The 21,657-nt window shown below is 39.1% G+C and overlaps 1 protein-coding gene across 1 annotated transcript in view; it reads left to right on the top strand.

Annotated features, from left to right (window-relative positions):
* Positions 1–416: 416 nt before the first annotated feature.
* LOC125454115 (low-density lipoprotein receptor-related protein 1-like) overlaps positions 417–21,657 on the top strand; it is a 1,886,982-nt gene continuing 1,865,741 nt past the window's right edge. The window contains exon 1 of the mRNA XM_048534492.2: positions 417–614. Coding sequence (XP_048390449.1) covers positions 533–614 — 82 coding nt within the window. The 5' untranslated portion in view covers positions 417–532. The remainder of the gene's footprint in view (positions 615–21,657) is intronic.

Genomic DNA, 21,657 nt, shown 5'->3' with positions numbered 1-21,657 from the left:
ATAGTGTTCACCCTCGACAAAGACTAAGTTCTGCCACTATGCGGGTCAGTTATTTAGCACAACATGACTTACAGGCATTACAGTATTTGTTTTGGGAACACTTTAAATGGACAATATACAATGCAGCAATGCTTTGTTAAAAGAGGCAAAGTAAAGGAAATGGAGATCTATATTGTTCTCAATGCGTAGCTATGCATTCCTTGTTTGTTAAACGTCTCACACCAGGCAATGAATCTGAATGGTGTCGATACGGAGCGGTTGTATGGTAGATTCCATGATTAATCAGTGAAATTCCATCCTCTAGCATCACTCACTGCCCTCTTGTGATGTAAGACCAGACGTACACTGCATTGAAAAGTCAAGACACACACTGCACACATACACCTACAAATTCTGCTGAAAGCAGAGGAGGGAGATCGGCTCATTTAACAGAAGAATTTCCTTTGACATTTCTAGATTACGCAGCTCGACACTGGTTCTCTGCTGACTTACTGAGTGTGCAGCGAGGCAGTCACAGCCTTCATTTGTCGCAATGTCTGAGTTTATTTTAGCTTTGGTAACAATATCAGGATTATTCCCCATCACCAAGGCTGTGTCAGTTCTAGTTGATAAAGGTAAGGATACTTTATTTACTAGATTGCTATGCTAAGAAAGACTCTGACAAACTTGTGTATTTTCACAGAATGTCATTTATGACTGTATGGAGCATTGCTGTATTCTATCGGGGAAGAGCTTGTGTTATTCTGCTTAATTACTGCTTCTAGTAACCCTTCAGTGACTATCTCGTGAAAGGATGAGTACTGCACTAGTAGCTTAAAAGCAGTCATCATCTGGTGAGAATAAAAAGAGCTTTGTGATATTTTTTCTCTCCAACTGTATGAACTGCTCTTGTGAAGAAGTTTAGCACATTTGACTTTAAATCTGTTGTTCTATCCCAACACTGTCCCCAACCCCCACACCCCGGACTTTGTAATGTTTACAAAATGTTATTTTAATACTTAGTACAGTCAGGTTAACAAATTAATATTTTTCCTGCTGCCATACCTGCTGCTGATCTTTATCAATTAAATGATTTGTGCCATGTACCGAGAAGGAGCATCTGAAGCTGTACTTGTATTGTTTTACACGTCATGACATTCTTTTCTCCCTATGTGCTCTGTAAAAATGTGCGATGGAAGTTTTTTTTGCATATAATAGATTCACAAAAGAATTCCTAAACATCAGAAACTCGTTTTAAAATATCAACCCCACAAATTTGTATCATGTCTAGACTTCGGGTGCAACGTGTCAAAATATATCAAATCTTGTTACATAAAAATAAAAAAAATCTAGGAATTCATATACTTCCTGCCACTTCCGCTATTCCTCTCTTGTATATGGTTTGTGTTACATACTCAGAAGAACCCTTCAAGAAATATTCTCATTCTGTTTGTCATGTCTAACAAAAACAAATTTACTCACTTATTGCGTGCAATTAACATCAAAAATTAATGAATTATAAGATATATTAAAAAATAAACCTTTGACATTCAGTAGCAGGGTGTGTTAAACATATTTTCAGATTCAATAAGGAACTGTTTGTGGAATGAAGTTTATGAGATATTGCTTCAGCTCTGAATTTACGCTGACTTAGGAATTTCTTGTGTACATTTATTAACTGCTGATTGTTACGAAGAAGAAAAAATGAACAATTATGTTACTTTATCTAATTTTCATCATTTTTAACAGAATGGATTGTGTTAAATAGTCAAGAATTTTGTACCTTTGCCACAGGCACTGGAGAGATGAAAAGTTGATTTGTTGGAAATGCTTCAATTATTCATACATTTTCTGCATGGTGTATTTTTTTAAATTTTGATTCCAAAGATGGCAGTGTGTTACTTAAGCTGAAAATAACAGTTGCCGTTATTCTACCGTATAAGTTTAATTAAGTTCACATAATGTTTAAAATGTACATTTCTGACCAGATCACTCAACTAAGGTGTAATTGAACACCACCATCATTATGAGTCTTTGGAAGTATAGTTGTGAAGAAAAAGAAAACACCAAAAATGTTTCATCCTATAATATTTATTTTTGGAAACTCTATAATTGTTACACATGCGAATTTGAGTGTCTTGCATGGCATCTATTTCAAATCTAAATAATTACAGGCTGTGTTATAATAATATTAAATAATACTTCAGGAATAATTACTGAATATTCTGAAAGATTCATTTGACAAATGAAATAAGGGAAATTACTTGGCTCAGAATAATATTCTATTACGCAGAGGTTAATTTCAGTTTTCAATGTTTTTACATTGAATAAGTGCCCAACGCAAAAGCTATTTTGGTGAATTTGTGAAATATGGGTCTGTGCTTTCTTTGGGGTCATAATACATTGAATCAATGTTATTAATGATTATTATCAAAGCCAAAGCCACTTATTGAAAATGCAGACATAAATTTTCTGACCCTATCTTCTGGAGAAGATGATTGTTTGGGACAAACAAGAAGCTTGTTATAAGTGAAGAGTTTGCTATTATGATGTAAAAGATATTCTAACAATCTTTAACTAGTTATTATTTGAATGGAAGAGCCATACATAATCTGGCATATAGCAGAAGATGAATGGATGTCATTAGTACTGTAAAAGGGTCCAGACAGTTAATAGAAAATAATAAATGTAATGATTTAATGCTTCAGGATATTTTTTTCCTTCTCTCCTGTTCCTTTAACTATGTTCAGTTTGACATTTGTTGAATAATGCAGATTTATTTTGCAAAATTTGAAAATTCTCCAATATAAGTAGGACAGAGGTTGATAACTTCAGGAGATAAGCCCATAAAGGTACTTTTGATTTCAAGCAAAACTGTAATATGGGGTTGTTGCTCCAACTGTGCAGAATGGATCTTTCCTGATTTTCATTTTCTTTGAAGTCAAATAAAATGCACTTTCACCCAAAGCTCCGCTTCATATTGCTGTGACATTTCTATTGTGCTAAAATACATTATCTAATTTTCAAGAGGTAGAACTATTATTGAATTATTCATTCTTGTGTCACTTTCTATTAATTTGCAATACTAATACCAAAATTTGTAATTTAACTAAAAAAATGCAATATGATAATGAATACAGCCTAAGAAAGATCCTCAAAATTACACTTATGCATTTATTGAAAAACATTTTTGATCTGGTGGTTAACAATGCTGTGAAAATCATTTTAAAGTAACTATGGATACATCCAGCAGTTAAGCAAGACTTTGCTGAAACATTTACATCACTAATTAAGCAACTACATTTTTGCATCTCATTTTTATTGATTTCTGAATCCTTCAAGTAATGTACTATGAGCCAGTAATCATCTAAAGTGATGAAACAACCTTTTTTTTAGCGACTGGTGCCAATAACTACTCTTAGATTAGCCATCAGGAGGTGCGAGAGAAGGTATTCAAGCAAGTAATATGACAGCATTTGATTACAGGGAGAATAGGCTCAGTGAGGCCAGAAACAAGGTCAGTAGTTTTCAGAGGCTATACTCTTGTCTTCAATTCATGTCTCCGATTGCTGCAGGTTGGTGCAATTGGAGCCCAATAGCCACATCTCTAACAAGAAATTGGTAATTACGTTGGCAAGGTTTCCCAACCAGGAAGTGAACTAGCTTTTTTGCCCATAGTGGAGACCGGTGATCAGGGAGATGATGTGTCGAAGCCCTCAAACGGCCATTTGTTGCCAACTTAATGGCATTAATTGCTGGTGAGTTTTGAAACCACCATGGACTTATTCACCCACCACTCAGAGATGGCAAGAAAGGGGTAAAATTCTTCCTCGGGCAAATTCAATCAATTCTTTGCCCATCTCATTATCTTTCTCATTACTTCCATGGAGGGGGAAATGCCATTCAAAAGTTTTTCATTGATAGTTTATTTTCACAGTTATGAACTCACAAAGCTAGAAAATAACACTGTTGTTCTCAAAAAATCCACATAATGAATATCTTACAATCTGATTATAAATATGGAAACCTATCAACAATTTTTTTTGAAAACAAGGTGCAATATAATGTTACATTTAGCTTATAACATCACAACTGCAACAGCTGTAAAGTTCTTCCTAACATTTTAATGTAAGTGATGCGCATCACCAATAGTTTCCATTAGTGCCTTTGAAGGTACAGGGAGCAAACCCTAGGGGTAGGCAGCTACTCTTTCTCGCAACTCACTGACTAAGCAATTCCCAGAATGGTGGCACTATCATATGTTGAAAGATTGGAGCGACTGGGCTTGTATACATTTGAGTTTAGAAGGGTGAGAGGGGATCTGATTGAGACGTATAAGATTATTAAGGGATTGGACACTCTGGAGGCAGGAAACATGTTTCCGCTGACGGGTGAGTCCGGAACCAGAGGACACAGTTTAAAAATAAGGGGTAGGCCATTTAGAACAGAGTTGAGGAAAAACTTCTTCACCCAGAGAGTGGTGGATATATGGAATGCTCTGCCCCAGAAGGCAGTGGAGGCCAACTCTCTGGATACTTTCAAGAAAGAGATGGATAGAGCTCTTAAAGATAGTGGAATCAAGGGTTATGGGGATAGGCAGGAACAGGATACTGATTGTGGATGATCAGCCATGATCATAATGAATGGTGGTGCTGGCTCGAAGGGCTGAATGGCCTACTCCAGCACCTATTGTCTATTGTCTAAACAATCCTAGCTGGTTAGACAGTGTTTTCCTTTGCTCACTAGTCAGTTGCCTTTCCAAGTTGTAGATATAGTTCTTAGGAAGAGTTATTGTTAAACTAAATAAAGATTCTTTTCCAGTTTTCACTTACAGTGAAACTTGCCCTGCAATTTAGATTAGATGGATTACAATTCACCACAGGCCTCAGGCAAAGGACCTGCAAGTAAGCTCACCATGGGAATTTGAACCCATTGGAATAAACTGCAAACTAGTGTGGTAAATGTTGACTCGGTTCAAGAATACAAATAAGAAACAGCCCTAAATCTCAAGTAAGTAGGTAAATAGTTGCTTGTTGCCAAGGCAAAATAGAGATAATTTAACCTGGCATGATACCAGCCATGTGACTGATCAACAGTGTTGGTGATGTAGGCTACAAACCCTTTTGTCTTGAGTATCCATGAGCAAAACCCAACTATTGCTTCTGAAGTTGCTAGCTTTTCTCACACTGATGGAATGTTTACATCATGATCAACTGTGAAAAGCAACCTTGTTTGCCTGCAATGGTAGTAGATTTGCCAACTTGAGGTACATTTAAGTCGTCATTGGACAAGCATATGGATGTACATGGAATAGTGTAGGTTAGGTGGGCTTGAGATTGGTATGACAGGTCGGCACAACATTGAGGGCCGAAGGGCCTGTACTGTGCTATAATGTTCTATGTTCTATGTTTCAATTATTGTACAATGTAAATGAGGGGGTGTTGGTGACCCTGGCAAAGTGACTTTTTCCTACACTGCCAGAGGCAAAATGCATTTTTGGCAGTTGCCAGTTTCTTTGTCGTAGCAAGGCTGATTGTTATTTGACCTTTTAAAACTTTTTCTCCAAGTAATTACAATCACAGCATCAACTTTCGGACAGTTGTAGTTAGGTTGTCCTGGTGCCACTTTTTTTTTGTCGCATGTGTCTAGTGATTGCACCTCAACATAGCTAGGACCAATGCCCTCATGACATGGTTAACTAATGGTTTTTTTGAGGATGGCTTTAACAAAATTGGCAGGAGATTGGGAACCAATATGTAGCAAGAGGAAATTTAAACAACATGCAGCAGATAACTGAAGAGTAAGAAGTATTCAAAGATATAGTTCTCATCAGTGTCTTCACACAGGGAGTGGGAGCATACAATAAAGTCTAAAATTGCTTTACAGTGCATATCTGTTACTATATGAAATGTGGTAAATAAGGCTGGTGAGCTTGCAAATGTGACATTACAATCTTAACAGAGTCCAGACTCAAAACAGGAAAGGCGTTTCAGGAAAGTTATCAAAAATAAAGAAATAAGGATGAGGACCAATAATTTTTCAGGAGAATATCATAATGTGGGAGAGAGAAGAAGATTTGAGGGCTAAATGAATGTTTCTATTTTGTCAGAGCCAGCAAACAATAAAAGTACCATTACACTACAGGATGAATTCTACATCCCACAAATGAACAGAAATGACAGAGGAACAAATCTACAAGAAAATTACAGGAAAGTTCAAAAATCATAGTGTAGCACAAAGGCATATTCTATTATCTTAATACAGATTGGGATAGTAATAAATGCAAATGGAAAGAATTTCTGTAGTGTCTCAGGATATTTTTCTTGACCATATGATTCCAACAAAATTAAGAAGGAATCACTATGGATCTGGTTCTGGGGAATGAAATAAATTAAGTTGATCAAATGTCAGTAGTGGGTATTTTAAGGAGCGGTAATTATAGTATCATAAGATTTAGTTCAACTATGGAAAAGACAAGGAACAGGACAGACAGAAGGGAAGCAATGGATGTAATATATTTGGCTTTTATAAGGCATTTCATCAGGTACTTCAAGTTGGGCTATGTAATGGTGAATATGACGCATGGATTCTACAGAGGGATATAGACAGGTTAAGTCAATGAATAAAAACTTGGCCGATAGAACATAATGTGGTAAACTTGTGAAGTTATGCACTTTGGCAGAAATAATAGGGGTCTGAACACTATTTAAATAGAGAAAGACTACATTGAATGTCAATAGCCTGAATAGCCTACTTCTTCTCCAATGTCTTATGGTCTTCTGATCAACCTGAGATAAATGTGTTACATTGGAAGAAGATCAATGTCAACAGGGTTGGAATGGATAAATTGGGATCCAGGTGAATTGGCATCAAAGAATAACAAGTTAATTTTTAACAGAACAATGGATTGTGTTAGAGAAGAACTGTTCTTGTATGCAAAGTCAGGGTATATTCCTACAAGGAGAAAGGTAGGGCGACAAAAGCAAATCAACCCAAATAATAAAATAGATCGAAGTAAAATAAAGCAGATGACAGCTGTCAGATAAATTCAAAACGTGAGGCTAAAAAGTTCAGAGGGGAAGTCAAAAATGTATTCAGAGGCAAAGAAAGCATATGGAAACAGAAGAGTAGGTAACATAAAAGAAAATCCAAAAGTCTTCAATAAGTGCATAAACAGTAAAATATTAGTAAAACAAGGAATACAGCAAATTATCAAGCGAAAAGAATTTATGCATGGATCAGGGATATATTTTAGGAACTAAATGAGTACTTTACATCTGTCTTTGCCGTGGAAGAAAATATACTGCTATAATGAAAGGGAGAGTGATTGATATGGTGAATGGGTTAAAAATTGACAAAGAGATTAATTAAAAAGACGAGATTACATAAAGTTGGTAGTTTATCATTAGATTTGCAGAGTTTTATTTTACATTTGTTCATGGCGATGTGGGCATTGTTAGCTAGGCTAGCATTTATGTCCATCAGGCAGTCAAGAGTCTGGAGGCCTGGATGTTGCTGTGTTGGCCACATAAAATACAGATGGAGATCTCCTTCCCTCTGAACATTAGTGAACAAGATGGGTTTTTCATAACATCAGTGATGGTTAAATTGTCACCATTCGGCCAGCTCTTTTTATTCAGTTCAAATTTCAACATCTGCAACAGTGAGACTCAAGTCATACCACTATTACACTCGTTCCCCCTCAATCAAAGAGCTGAAGGAGAAATCAAGCTAATAAAAACTGGAATGTGTAAACATTTTAGTGGGAAACCACATGGGTCGGATCTATGAATTTGAAGATGTGTGTAGAATTCAAGGTGGTTAAGGACCGAAGAACAAGAATTACATCTCAAAACAAAGGTGGTAGATGTGAGATTTCCCTTACTGAGAGCCAACATGGATATAATGGGCCAAATCTACTCTTGTGTTGCAACCAATCCATGATTCCATAATAATCCGAACAGAATTAGTTTCACAACATTGGAGTTAAAGTCTAAAAACCTTTTTTTGCAGAAGTTAAATGTTAAATCAATTTGTCATTTGTACATTCACTGTGCATATTTTCTCATTTTTCCTGAGTTTGACCAGGTTCCTGTCATTGCAAAACATTCTTAAATGTGTAACAGTATATTACATTTTAAGGACATTATAATTACTAAACCCTTTTGACTTTTGGAGTTGAGTGGCAAGTTTCTGTTGCACATGAGTATTAGTGCAAATAAGAGAAACAGAAGTACATGAGCACCAATTTAAGTACAATCCTCTGGTACTAATACCTGTTAGCTATCTCAATTTATGGTGTTCACAGTTTCTCTCTTTTTACATCCAGAACTAGGTCCTCAAAACCCATTTCTCTGCTTGTGAATTCAACTACCTCCCATGCTACATAACTGCCATAAATAACTGGAAAATTGCCTTGTATTACGAAAAGTACAGAATGTTTTGTATGTCTGTTGACTGTTATACCATACAACAATAAATGTAATCTGAAAGCATTAATTTAGTTGAATACCGTTCTGAAATGTCTTGGGGTTGTCTGAAAGACTGTATGAACATTGTTTTGCAATCTTGAAGACTCTGGAAGAGTCACATTGGACTGTTGAAACGTTAACTCAGCTTCTCTCTCCCCTTCCAGGCCAACTGAGATTCTTCACCATATTTTTTCCAGTTACTTTTTCTCCAGTTATTGCTGAACAGAACCATGCAGTCAACCCTGGTCTGAATCAAAGATATCCTTATCAAAGATATTAGGAAATCACTAGACCACATGGATCATATGACGTTGGAGGTTTTCTGTTGACTCAGGGTATATTCATCGCAATTTTGGACTTAGTTATGAGTCAGTGAGGAGGGGTAAACCAGATTGCCTCCAAACAACCTCCTCAGCTGGCCACAACAATTATTTATTTTTAACATAGAGCTGTGCATCATACCAATTTAAATGTCATGAACTAATTCACTGAGAATAAGAAGAAGCCAATTATAAGGTTTTTTTGAGAGAAAGGGCTGGAAATGTTATTCTTGGGATTAAAACAAAGGAAGGACCTAGAGAAATTGCTGTATTAACCACATGCAGTGAAATATCATCAGCAGGTTTCAAATTTGATTTTTCTGTGCCTCATGCTTCGTAAGGTGAAAGTGCATAAGAACTGGGAGCAGGAGTAGGTCATCTGGCCCCTTTAGCCTGCTCCACCATTTAATAAGATCATGGCTGATCTTTTTGATACTCAGCTCCACTTACCACAACCCTTAATTCCTTTAGATTAGATTAAATTCCCTACAGCATGGAAACAGACCCTTTGACCCAACAAGTCCACATTGACCCTTGGGGCATCCCACCCAGAACCATCCGCTGATAACTCACACACCCCTGAACACTATGGGCAATTTAGCATGGCCAATCCACCCAGCCTGCGCTTCTTGGGACTGTGGGAGGAAACCAGAGCACCTGAAGGAAACCCATGCAGACACGGTGAGAATGTGAAAACTCCACATAGACAGTTGTCCGAGGCTGGAATCGAACGCGGGTCCCTGGCACTGTGAGGCTGCGGTGCTAACCACTGAGCCACCATGCCGCCCCAGAATTGAGAGGGTTGAATTATGAGGAGTGACTGAGTAGACTAGGATTATACTCATTGGAATTCAGAAGAATGAGGGGCGATTTTATAGAAACATATAAGATTATGCCGCCCCTTTACTGTTCAAAGTTTTATCTAGCCTTGCTTTAAAAACATTCAGCGAGGTAGCTTCAACCGTTTGCTGGGCGGGGAATTCCACAGATTCACAACCCTTTGGGTGAAGAAGTTCCTCTTGACCTCAGTCCTACGTCTGCTTCTCTTTATTCTGAGGCGATGCCCTCTAGTCCTAGTTTCACCTCCTAGCAGAAACAACCTCCCTGCCTCCACCTTATCTATTCCCTTTATAATCTTATATGTTTCTATAAAATCTCCCCTCATTCTTCTGAATTCCAATGAGTATAATCCCAGTCTACTCAGTGTCTCCTCATAATCCAACCCTCTCAACTCTGGAATCAACTGAGTGAATCTCCTCTGCACCCCCTCCAGTGCTAGTATATCTCTTTTCAAGTAAGGAGACCAAAACTGCACACAGTACTCCAGGTGTGGCCTCACCAGGCCCCTATACAGCTGCAGCATAGCCTCCCTTTTTTTAAACTCCATCCCTCGAGCAATGGCAGATGAAATTCCATTTGCCTTTTTAATTACCTGCTGCAACCGCAATCCCACCTTCAGTGATTCATGCACAAGGACACTCAAGTCCCTCTGCACAGCAGTGTGCTGCATTTACTTACTGTTTAAAACATAGCCCATTTAGCTGTTATTCTTACCAAAATGGATGGCCTCATATTTATCAACTTGTAATCCGTCTGCCAGACCTTTGCCCACACACTTTGACTATCTTTATCCCTCTACAGACTTTCAGTGCCTTCTGCACTCTTTGCTCCATCACTCACCTTCGTGTCATCCGCAAATTTTGACACACCATTAGTTAGTCCCCAACTCCAAATCATCTATGTAAATTGTAAACAATTGTGCTCTCAAGTCCGATCCCTGAAGCACACCATGAGCCACTGACTGCCAGCCAGAAAAACTTCCATTTACCCCTACTATTTTCTTTCTACTGGTCAACTAATCCTCTATCCATGCCAATACATGACCTGTAATACCATGGAACTTTATCTTATGTAGCAGCCTTTGGTGTGGCACCTTGTCAAATGCCTTCTGGAAATCAAGATACACCACATCCACATGTTCCCCATTGTCCACCATGCAAGTAATGTCCTCGAAGAATTCCACCACATTAGTTAAACATGACCTACCCTTCATGAACCGATGTTGGGTGTTCCCAATGGGACAATTTATATCCAGATGTCTTGCTATTTCTTCCTTAATGATAGATTCAAGCATTTTCCCCATGACCGAAGTTAAGCTAACTGGCCTATAGTCGCCTGCTTTTTGTCTACTTCCTTTTTTAAACAGTGGTGTCATATTGGCTGTTTTCCAATCTGCGGGAACCGCCTCAGAGTCCAGTGAATTTTGATAAATAATTACTAGTGCATTTGCTGTTTCCCTCATCAACTCTTTGAGTTCCCTGGGGTGTATTTCATCAGGGCCAGGAGACTTGTCTACCTTTAGCTGCATTAGCTTGCCCAGCACTCTCTCCTCAGTGATAATGATAGTTTCTGGGTCCTCGCCTACTATAATCTTTTTGCCATTAGTTTTCTGTGTGTTATTTGTGTCTTCCACTGTGAAGGCTGACACAAAATAACTGTTTAATGTCTTGGCTATTTCCTCATTCCCAGTTATTAAATTGGCCTTCTCATCCTCTAAAGGACCAATGTTGACCTTCACCATTCTTTTATAATTTACATATTGATAGAAACTTTTGCTGCTTGTTTTTTATATTCTGAGCTAGCTTACTCTCATAATCTATCTTACTTTTCTTTCTAAATTTTTTTGTTGCTTTCTGTTGGCCTTGAAAGATTTCCCAGTCTACTAGTTTCCCACTACTCTTTGTTTTTTTGTATTTTTTTTCAGTAGGCTCATGTGAAATTCTATTCACATTCAAACACGACTAAGTTCATTTGCTAATGGCCCAGTGTATTTATCTAGAGAGTACTAAGTCATGCAGATTACTAAGGCTCCCAATTTGGAACCTGAGCTCATCATTTGTTCTTAATGAGGGAAACAGAAGAAACACTACAATTTCCCTTCAGTAACACATGCAAATAAAGGTGGAAAGTGCTCTGATTTTTCACTTCTCAGAAGTGTCTAGTGCTGGCAGCATGTATATGTGGATGTTAGGTGAAAGTAAACTCTGCTGTGATGCCCCGACTACTCAAACAGCCTGCCAGCACTTACTTTCAAGGTTCACACTTGCGTAATGGCATATTGAGCCAGCGACTTGATAGTGGATGAAGTTCGTGAAGATGTTTCCTAGTGAAAAGTGGGTCAGAATAGTGAAGACAATAAAGTTTGTAAGAAAAAATGGCCATCTTCAATGTTATGAAGACATGACTGAAAATATTTCATGAATCCAACACTTAATAAAAAAGTCCTCAAATGCTGATATTACTGAGTTTCGACATTTAAAAAATGGAACATAGGAACAGGAGTAGATACTCAGTTCCTTAGGTCTGCTCTTCCATTCAATGAGATTACAGCTGATCTGTGGCCAAACTCATTGTATCTGCCTTTGGCACATATCACTTAATAGCTTTGCATAACAAAAATTATCCATCTCAAATTTAAAATTAACAACTGACTCAGCATCTAGTGCTGTTTTTCGAAGAGCATTCTCTTCTACCTTTTGTGTATGGGAGTGCTTCCCAATATCTCTCCTCAATGTTCTGGACCTAATTCTCAGACTATGCCCCCAAGTCTAAAATCTCCAAACAGCTGGAATAGTTTATCTTTATCTACCCAGTCATTTCCTGTTAATATCTTGAAGATTTTGATCAGATAACCCCTAAACCTTTTAAGTTCCAGTATAATTTCTCCTCAGAACGTGATAGTCATCAAAATAGTGGTAAAATATTAAGAATCTCAGAAATGCTGCAGGATGCATGCGGAATTAAAATGAAAGGTGATAAGCCTAATTCTGTGTAACAAGAATTTGTCCTTGTTTAATTTTACACACAATTCTATAGTTATGTAGAACCATAACAATTCCAGCTTGGAAAGAATCATTTGGGTTATATGCTAGTGACGTGAAAAATCAATTAATTTCCAAGTTGGGAGAGAATAGCAGTGAATTAAGTGAAAATTCTGTGAGTGATTAATCAACATGTTAAAAGATTTGTTATTTCACTGTCCTTCAATCATTTTTCTCCAACACTTTTTCCTATATTGGCACTGTTTGCATCAGTGACTTAGCAACACATGACTGTTGATGTTGTTCACACAAGATTTTGGATAATTAGTGGCACTTAACATATTTTACCACATGTCCAATCTTCAATAAACAAATATCATAGCGTTTGTTTTCCCGTATTAGGTTACTGGACCTTTGTTACTGACTTTTTCATGTCGCATTTTAGGTCTTGTTTTGGGACATTCGTTATGTGGGACATGTTATTGACACCAGAATATAAAATCATGTTTTTCTGGGATCTAATGGTGCATGCTTTGTTCTGAGTCAGATGATCTGTGTTCAAAATCCACCTGTCCAGGGATGTCTCGTAACATTTCTAAACAGGTTGATTAAAAGTAATTCTAAAATTCTGCCATGCACACATTGCAAAAATGCTGGGATTCATTGCCATGAAATACATTTTGTCTGGAAGTACTGCACCATTCATCCAAAAGATTTATAGTATTAATAGAAGAATTGAAAATAATCTCTTCCAATAATTTACTGCAACGTTAGAACTGTAAGTGCCAGCTTCACAACGGCAAAACAACTTGATCAGCACAGAAATTTTGCATCTCTGTCATATTAGAATTTTAATGTGTTTGAATTAATGTAGGTTTTTGTAAAGTTTCAACGTTTGACTGCTATGCTTTGAATAAGCAACAAAATTTGGTTACAGATATTTGTTTTGCGGATGAGGCCCAAGTTTGGCTTTCTCTGCCTGCTGCCAATTAAGCCCTCATGTAAGATAAGTAATGACTGCGACGGACCACTTCAAGGCCTATTACCAACCAGTTTACAAGTATTTCAGCTCTAACAGAGAACATTCATAGGCAGTCAATCCAACTAGTTTTGATAAAGGGGTGGGGAGGGGATGGGGGGCAGGAAAAGAGTTGGTTAGAACTTTCAGTGTCTGACATACCTGTTAGAATTTTTTGAGGAGGTAACGAGAACAAGTGGATGTGATACATTTGGGTTTCCAGAAGGCCATTGACAATGTGCTGCACGGAAGGCTGCTAAATAAGATAAAAAGTTTTAGGGCCAAGGTACGGCATAGATAGACCATTGGCTGACTGGAAGAATGCGGAGAATAAGGACAAAGAGGTGTTTTTCAAATGATAGTCAATAACTAATGAAGTTCTGCATGGGGTCAGTTTTAGAGACACCACTAGTCATGTTACATTTTAATAATCTAAGCAGAGGAACTGAGGGCATTGTTGTTAAATTTTCAGGTGGCATGCATATAGGTGGAAGAACAGGTAGTTTTGAGGAAGTAGTGAAGCTGCAAAAGGACTTGGACAGGGCAGGAGAGTAGGCAAAGAAATGACAGATGGAATAGAATTTGGGAAAGTATAAAGTTATACACTTTGGAAGGAAGCAGAGAGGCGATGACAATTTTTTAAATGGGGAAAAGCTTCAGAAGCCTGAAACATAAAGGCATTTAGGAGCCCTAGTTCAGGATTCTCATAAGGTTCACATGCAGATTCAGTTGTCAGTTAGCAAGGCTGATGTAATCAGAGATAATGGGAACTGCAGATGCTGGAGAATCCAAGACAACAAAATGTGAGGCTGGATGAACACAGCAGGCCAAGCAGCATCTCAGGAGCACAAAAGCTGATGTTTCGGGCCTAGACCCTTCATCAGAGAGGGGGATGGGGTGAGTGTTCTGGAATAAATAGGGAGAGAGGGGGAGGCGGACCGAAGATGGAGAGAAAAGAAGATAGGTGGAGAGAGTATAGGTGGGGAGGTAGGGGGGGGAATAGGTCAGTCCAGGGAAGATGGACAGGTCAAGGAGGTGGGATGAGGTTAGTAGGTAGATGGGGGTGCGGCTTGGGGTGGGAGGAAGGGATGGGTGAGAGGAAGAACAGGTTAGGGAGGCAGAGACAGGTTGGACTGGTTTTGGGATGCAGTGGGTGGAAGAGAAGAGCTGGGCTGGTTGTGTGGTGCAGTGGGGGGAGGGGACGAACTGGGCTGGTACAACTCCTCCGACCCACCCTCCTGCAAAAATTCCATCCCCTATTCCCAATTCCTCCGCCTCCGCCGCACCTGCTCCCACGATAAGACATTCCACTCCCGCACATCCCAGATGTCCAAGTTCTTCCAGGACCGCAACTTTCCCCCCACAGTGATTGAGAACGCCCTCGACCACGTCTCCCATATTTCTCGCAACATGTCCCTCACACCCCGCCCCCGCCACAACTGCCCAAAGAGGATCCCCCTCGTTCTCACACACCACCCCACGAACCTCCGGATACAACGCATCATCCTCCCACACTTCCGCCATCTACAATCTACCACCCAAGACATTTTTCCATCCCCACCCCTGTCTGCTTTCCGGAGAGACCACTCTCTCTGTGAACCCCTTGTTTGCTCCACACTGCCCTCCAACCCCACCACACCCAGCACCTTCCCCTGCAACCGCAGGAAATGCTACACTTGCCCCCACACCTCCCCCCTCACCCCCATCCTAGGCCCCAAGATGACATTCCACATTAAGCAGAGGTTCACCTGCACATCTGCCAACGTGGTATACTGCATCCACTGTACCCAGTGTGGCTTCCTCTACATTGGGGAAACCAAGCGGAGCCTTGGAGACCGCGTTGCAGAACACCTCCGCACAGTTCGCAACAAACTACTGCACCTCCCAGTCGCCAACCATTTCCACTCCCCCTCCCATTCTTTAGATGACATGTCCATCATGGGCCTCCTGCAGTGCCACAATGATGCCACCCGAAGGTTGCAGGAACAGCAACTCATATTCCGCCTGGGAACCCTGCAGCCTAATGGTATCAATGTGGACTTCACCAGTTTCAAAATCTCCCCTTCCCCCACCGCATCCCTAAACCAGCCCAGTTCGTCCCCTCCCCCCACTGCACCACACAACTAGCCCAGCTCTTCCCCTCCACCCACTGCATCCCAAAACCAGTCCAACCTGTCTCTGCCTCCCTAACCTGTTCTTCCTCTCACCCATCCCTTCCTCCCACCCCAAGCCGCACCTCCATCTACCTACTAACCTCATCCCACCTCCTTGACCTGTCCGTCTTCCCTGGACTGACCTATCCCCTTCCTACCTCCCCACCTATACTCTCTCCACCTATCTTCTTTTCTCTCCATCTTCGGTCCGCCTCCCCCTCTCTCCCTATTTATTCCAGAACCCTCACCCCATCCCCCTTTCTGATGAAGGGTCTAGGCCCGAAACGTCAGCTTTTGTGCTCCTGAGATGCTGCTTGGCCTGCTGTGTTCATCCAGCCTCACATTTTGTTGTCAAGGCTGATGTAATGTTAGCATTCATTTGAACAGAAGAGCAGAGATGTGCTGTTGAGGTCAGACCACATTTGGAATATTATGAGCAGTGTTGGGCTCTGTATCTAAGGAAGAATATACCAGCATGAGACTGTATCCATAGGAGGTTTACAAGAATGATCACAGAGTTGAAAAGCTTGTCATACAATGAGCATTTGAGATCTCTCGGTCTGGACTCAATAGAGTTCAGAAGGATTGGGATGTGATTGAAACTTACCGAATACTGATAGGCTTAGATAGACTGGATGTGGAGGGATGACCCTGGAGAACTGAGATGAAGGTAGTTTATTTTAGACAGAGGGCTGTGAATCTGTGGAAGTACTCATTGTTGGAGACGACTGTGGAGGTCAAGTCATTGAAAGTATTTAAAATAGAAATCAATAGGGTCTTAATTAATAAGGGGATCAAGAGTTACAGGGAGAAGGCACAGAGGAGGACACCTGCCCCAGGTACTTGAGCTCAAAGGAAGGCCCACCACTAAAGAGCCTGATTGGAAGAAAATACGACAGGCCCGAATCTGACGAGTCACCTTTGTATTCTCAGCACCTTTTGGGCAGGTGTATAAGGCATCCTTTAAAAAGGGAATATTCAACTTCATGATTCTTTAAAGTTTGTGAACAATAATCAAGATTCATGATCATTAAAGGAGAAGTTATTAGATTAATTTATGATAATAATATGTTTTTACCAAAAGGAGAAAGATATTTGTTATCATCAATACACAGACCATAATTAAATTATTGTATATTAGCCAATCTCTTGTGACATTGTCTGTCATGAGTTCAATGCTTTTTTTGGTTTTTAGAGTTTTGTAATTCTGTCGGTCTGAGATTTTGGTGTGCCACCTATGTTTGTGCTCTTGCCTATCCATATGATAACAGGAATGTGGAAAGAAAAGAGACCCTTACATTGGACACACCAAGGAGAATAAACCTTGTCAAGACTCAGTCAAAGGCAGGTTGATTGGCTGAAACAAAATGGATCAAGCTACCTCAGCCCATCCATTGTACATTGGTTAACTAGTATATTTCAAAAGATAAATACAAAAGAAAAACTTTGGATCATGGTCAGCACTGTGCTTCACCTCTAATAAATTACATTTAAAACAAGTCATTTCACTGATTTTCCATACTCAATGTGCATATATTTTCTCCAACTAAATATTGATAAGATCTAACATGATGGGCAGATTTTTATTAATTTATGGAAGGTTTCTCTTTGTGGGCTCTAGTGAGTTAGATTACAGATTTTTACTTTGCCGACTTTATTACCTGTGTAACATGCCCACAAGATGCCATGTTTGTGCCATCTTGCACTCTCCAGCAACAGAAGCACTCATGACCGCTGGGACTTGCTGAGATTTTGGCTGTTGGCATCAAATTTGAAGCGTAGTAGCACACTGGGTAAAACATTGCCATCCATAAATAGCCATTCACAGTGCACTCAGTTTTAGGGAAACAAAAAGGAACAGCTTCTCAAGGTACAGGGTCAAGTCGCACGGGCTACCTGTGCCGCTCTTTCCTTAACGTCTAGTGCAGCATCTGTCCTCTTCAATTTCTATGTTCCTTTGCTGGCTCATAGTGATGATGTCGCCTGCTGTAGCTGCATTCATTGTTATAGTTCAAATGAACCTGTGGGGGGAATATGAGAAACAGGTTTTTCATAATCTGAGCATTCAGCACTCACATGGTATACAGTTGACAGTTGACCATAACCCTGCATACAATAGGGCATGGAAGACTCCAACAAGGAGGACCATGGAATTATTCTACATGGACATAGTAGACCTCATTCTGATATATGTGGCACAACCTATGGCAGACAAATACAAAAGAATGCTGTAATTGTGACAGGATTGCTGAAATCTTAACTACCATCCCCAACCACTCCTATATCATCCAAGAAAAGACTGAATTGTGAATAAGATAATGTTAGCAAATACTTACATGTCAAGGTGAGAGGTTTTCAGCATAGTGGTCTTGTTCAGCCCACGAGATCTTGGATTATGAAAAGAAATATCTTCCTCTTGCTTTCAGTTTCCACTGTAAACTCTGTTTACCTTCTATCCATCTTCCTGACATTTAGCCTGAGGTTACACCAGGTCTGCTCACAAACTTGCCAGTCAATGAGCTTTTAACCAAAAAAACACACCCTCACAAAACTATTTAGGCTTTTGTAATGTCATTTAATTCTATGCTACTTCAGCAAATTTACGGTGGAATATAAATCCATGCCTTTGTGATCTCTGAATCTGGCTTTTCAAACTGATTCCTTGCGAGTCCCATCTTTCCAGTTCCTTATTCTCGATGTTATCCAAAGTTCTGATACCTACATCCAAATTCACTCAAGCTCTCTTACCCATCACTCTGTGCTTGTTTAGTTACATTGGCTGTTGCTCACACAGAGCTTTACTTGTCATCCTTGTTCTCAGATCTGTCTGATTGTGGGCCCACTCCCTTTCTTAGTAATCTCTTCCAGTCTTGTAACTCTTTCTACATTTGTTTAATTTTCATCTTTCGAGTAATCATAACTTCAATTGTTCCACCCAGTGCTTGCAAACGACTCACATACTTTTGGAATTCTCTTCCGTAACTTCTCTAACATTGTCTGCTCTTTTAAGATGTTCTTTTAAACTTAACACTTTGGGCCAGTTTCTTGATCTTTTTATTCGGTTAAATAATGCTCTTGTAAAGTACCTTGGAACATTTTACTGCCCTCCAGGCAGAACCTAAATAAAAGCATTATTGCTCTTATCAAAAGAAATCAACAGCTGTCGTGTTAAAAGATCCTTGGACGAGGCAAAGACAAGTTCTTCTTCTGTCGTGTGCACCTATTTAAATCTTACAGTTTTACTAAACCTTATACAGTTTTGTGTAGTATTTCTTTTGCATCCAAAAACCACAATAGAATTATGTCAATTCCAACTGTGAAACTGTTTTACTGTTTGCAAATCTCTTTAGTGTAATGATCTCCTGAAACCTTGTTCGATGGAGCAGAAAGATTTCTTCCACTTTGGAGCAAGTTTTGACTTAAGATGGAATTAAATTTTTTTCGGATTGTTTTGGAGCTTAATGTCATGGAAGTCATACCTATGATAATGGTTTACATAGAACTTAGTGTATCTGAAAACTGTTGTAGGCAGCACATGCAACATGTATTAGACTACTCCAAATAATTTCATAAGAACAAGCTACAAATATACAGCATGTCATATGCAGACTGTTATAGCATGTCTTGCCGTCATAAGACTGCAAAACAGCACAGTCAATGATAAAAGATGAAAAAAAAAGGCAAGATGGTGATACGAAGTATAATTATACCTGACTACTCCACTTAGCTTCCTTCCATTCTTTACTGCAAGCTGTTGCTGGTTCTGCAATTGTAATTTAAAAATATCTTCTTACAATCATTAATTATTTTTCTAGCAAATGAACTAAACAAGCTAATTTATAACCATTGTTGTCAAATTAATCAGCCTTCTGGTCCTTGCCCTTTGTGTATGCTCTTGTTACATTTTACCTCCAATTTGCTTCATTAATTCATGAATGCTTTGATGTATCAGTACATGTCCTTGCATTTTGACTGGTCTCGATTAATGCCCAGGAAGGTCCCTTTCCAGATTTACACAGAGTAAACCAATGGAAATAAAAATACAACCTGAAACCAGTTTTTATTAAGAGTACATTACATTGCTTAAGTTGATGAACACATGTTGTTTTGGCAGGGAACTATGTTTCAGGAAGTGAAGCATTTGAGCAATAAAATAGGTTAGGCCACATTACCTTAAAAATAGCTTTATTTAATGGGCTGCATGTTGGAAACTATGCTTTGCACCTTATATAAGCAATCAGTCAAATAGAGTAAAAATAGAATAAACTTCCTTGGTCAAGTCCAAACAAAATGTTTTCTTCCCAGTTCAAATGCTTTTAGATGTGTTTTCACAGCTGGCAAATATTTCTTAGCGGTGGGCAACCAGTTCTTGGCAGTTGTATGATTTTGATAGTGACAACATGGTTTGTTCACACTCACCACAACAATTCTTCCTCCTCACCAATCTTCAAGTTGCAAAATTCATTCCAATGCTACTTGAACACTGTATCAGTGCTTTTTTTTTATCTGACAAGCAGCCACGGTTTTTTTTTCAGAATTTAATCCCATTCTTTTCATTCTCTCCTGTCTGTTTTCTTTCATCAAAGCTAAGTCACTTTTGCATTGAAGCTTTGTGCCCTTGAATTTACACAGCATTCTCATAACTCATTGTATTAGTGATCCTTAACTGCTGCAATAGACGAGCGTTGTTTTGTAAATAGGCAAGTTGCCTCCTAAAGTCAGAGAATGATGTAAAGTAAAAACAGACTACTTGAAGCATTTTCCCTCTAATTGCACTTCTGTAGAGCTATCCAATTATGCCCAGCTTCTTGTTGTTTCCACTAGCCAAAGATTATTCCATTTAAGTTGTTGTACAATTTTCTTTTGAACAATATAATTAGATTTAATTTCTTCACCTTTTACACAAGTTAACTCCAGATCACAGCAACTTTCTGTCTTTAAAAAAATGCTTCTGCAGGCCCACTTTTATCCTTTTTGCCAAAAGTCTTTGGCTCCCAGCTTACCAAACCTTCTAGTACACAAAGCATCTTTTTTGTTATTTATTCAATGCAAACAATTTACCTTTATCATTCTAAAGCATCACAAAGCAACACCAAATGCCCTAAAATCTTCACATCAGTGAATTACATAATTTATCAGAGAAATCAGGAACTGTAGATGCTGGAGAGTCTGAGATAACAAGATGTAGAGCTGGATGAACATCACAGGCCAAGCAGCATCAGAGGACCAGAAAGGCTGATGTTTCGGGCCTGGGCCCTTCTTCAAACCCGAAGCGTCAGCCTTCCTGTTCCTCTGATGCTGCTTGGCCTGCTGTGCTCATCCAGCTCTACACCTTGTTATCTACAATGTCCCAGTATTGGCTTTCAGTAGTTTTGGATTCTATGCCACCTTTTAAAAAGGAAAATATCACCTTTATAACAGTTATATTCCATGGTGTTTGATGTTTTGTTAAGCCTATTCCCCCAAGAACATCTGCTTTGGCACTACTTACCATTCAATTCATATTTCCTTCCCTCCTTCTTCCTAGCAAATTGTGTCACATCACACTTTCTGAAGTAACTCTCATCTGCCATATCTCCGCTCATTCCATCAGTTTGAAAAGAAAACTACTTGTACCTCTGCATTCAATCCAACATGGTTGTAAAATTTTGGCAATACATGTTATTTTTCCCACATCTTTTACTGTTGCACATCTAAGATGTTATTTTACTCAAATGAATACAACAGTAATTTAGAATTAGCAATCATTTGAATTGTGATAAACAATATATTGAGAAAATGCAACTTTGGCTGTGCTTGGATTGCTCCTCATAAAGAAATTAACTACAAGTGTCAAAAATTGCTTGAGTGAAGTTTTCCACTGCTCCAAGTGACAGCAGAAATGATAAGTGCGTG

The sequence above is a fragment of the Stegostoma tigrinum genome, chromosome 7 (assembly GCF_030684315.1).
Source record: "Stegostoma tigrinum isolate sSteTig4 chromosome 7, sSteTig4.hap1, whole genome shotgun sequence".
In the NCBI taxonomy this organism is placed as follows: domain Eukaryota; kingdom Metazoa; phylum Chordata; class Chondrichthyes; order Orectolobiformes; family Stegostomatidae; genus Stegostoma; species Stegostoma tigrinum.
This window is presented reverse-complemented; position numbering and strand designations above follow the sequence as displayed.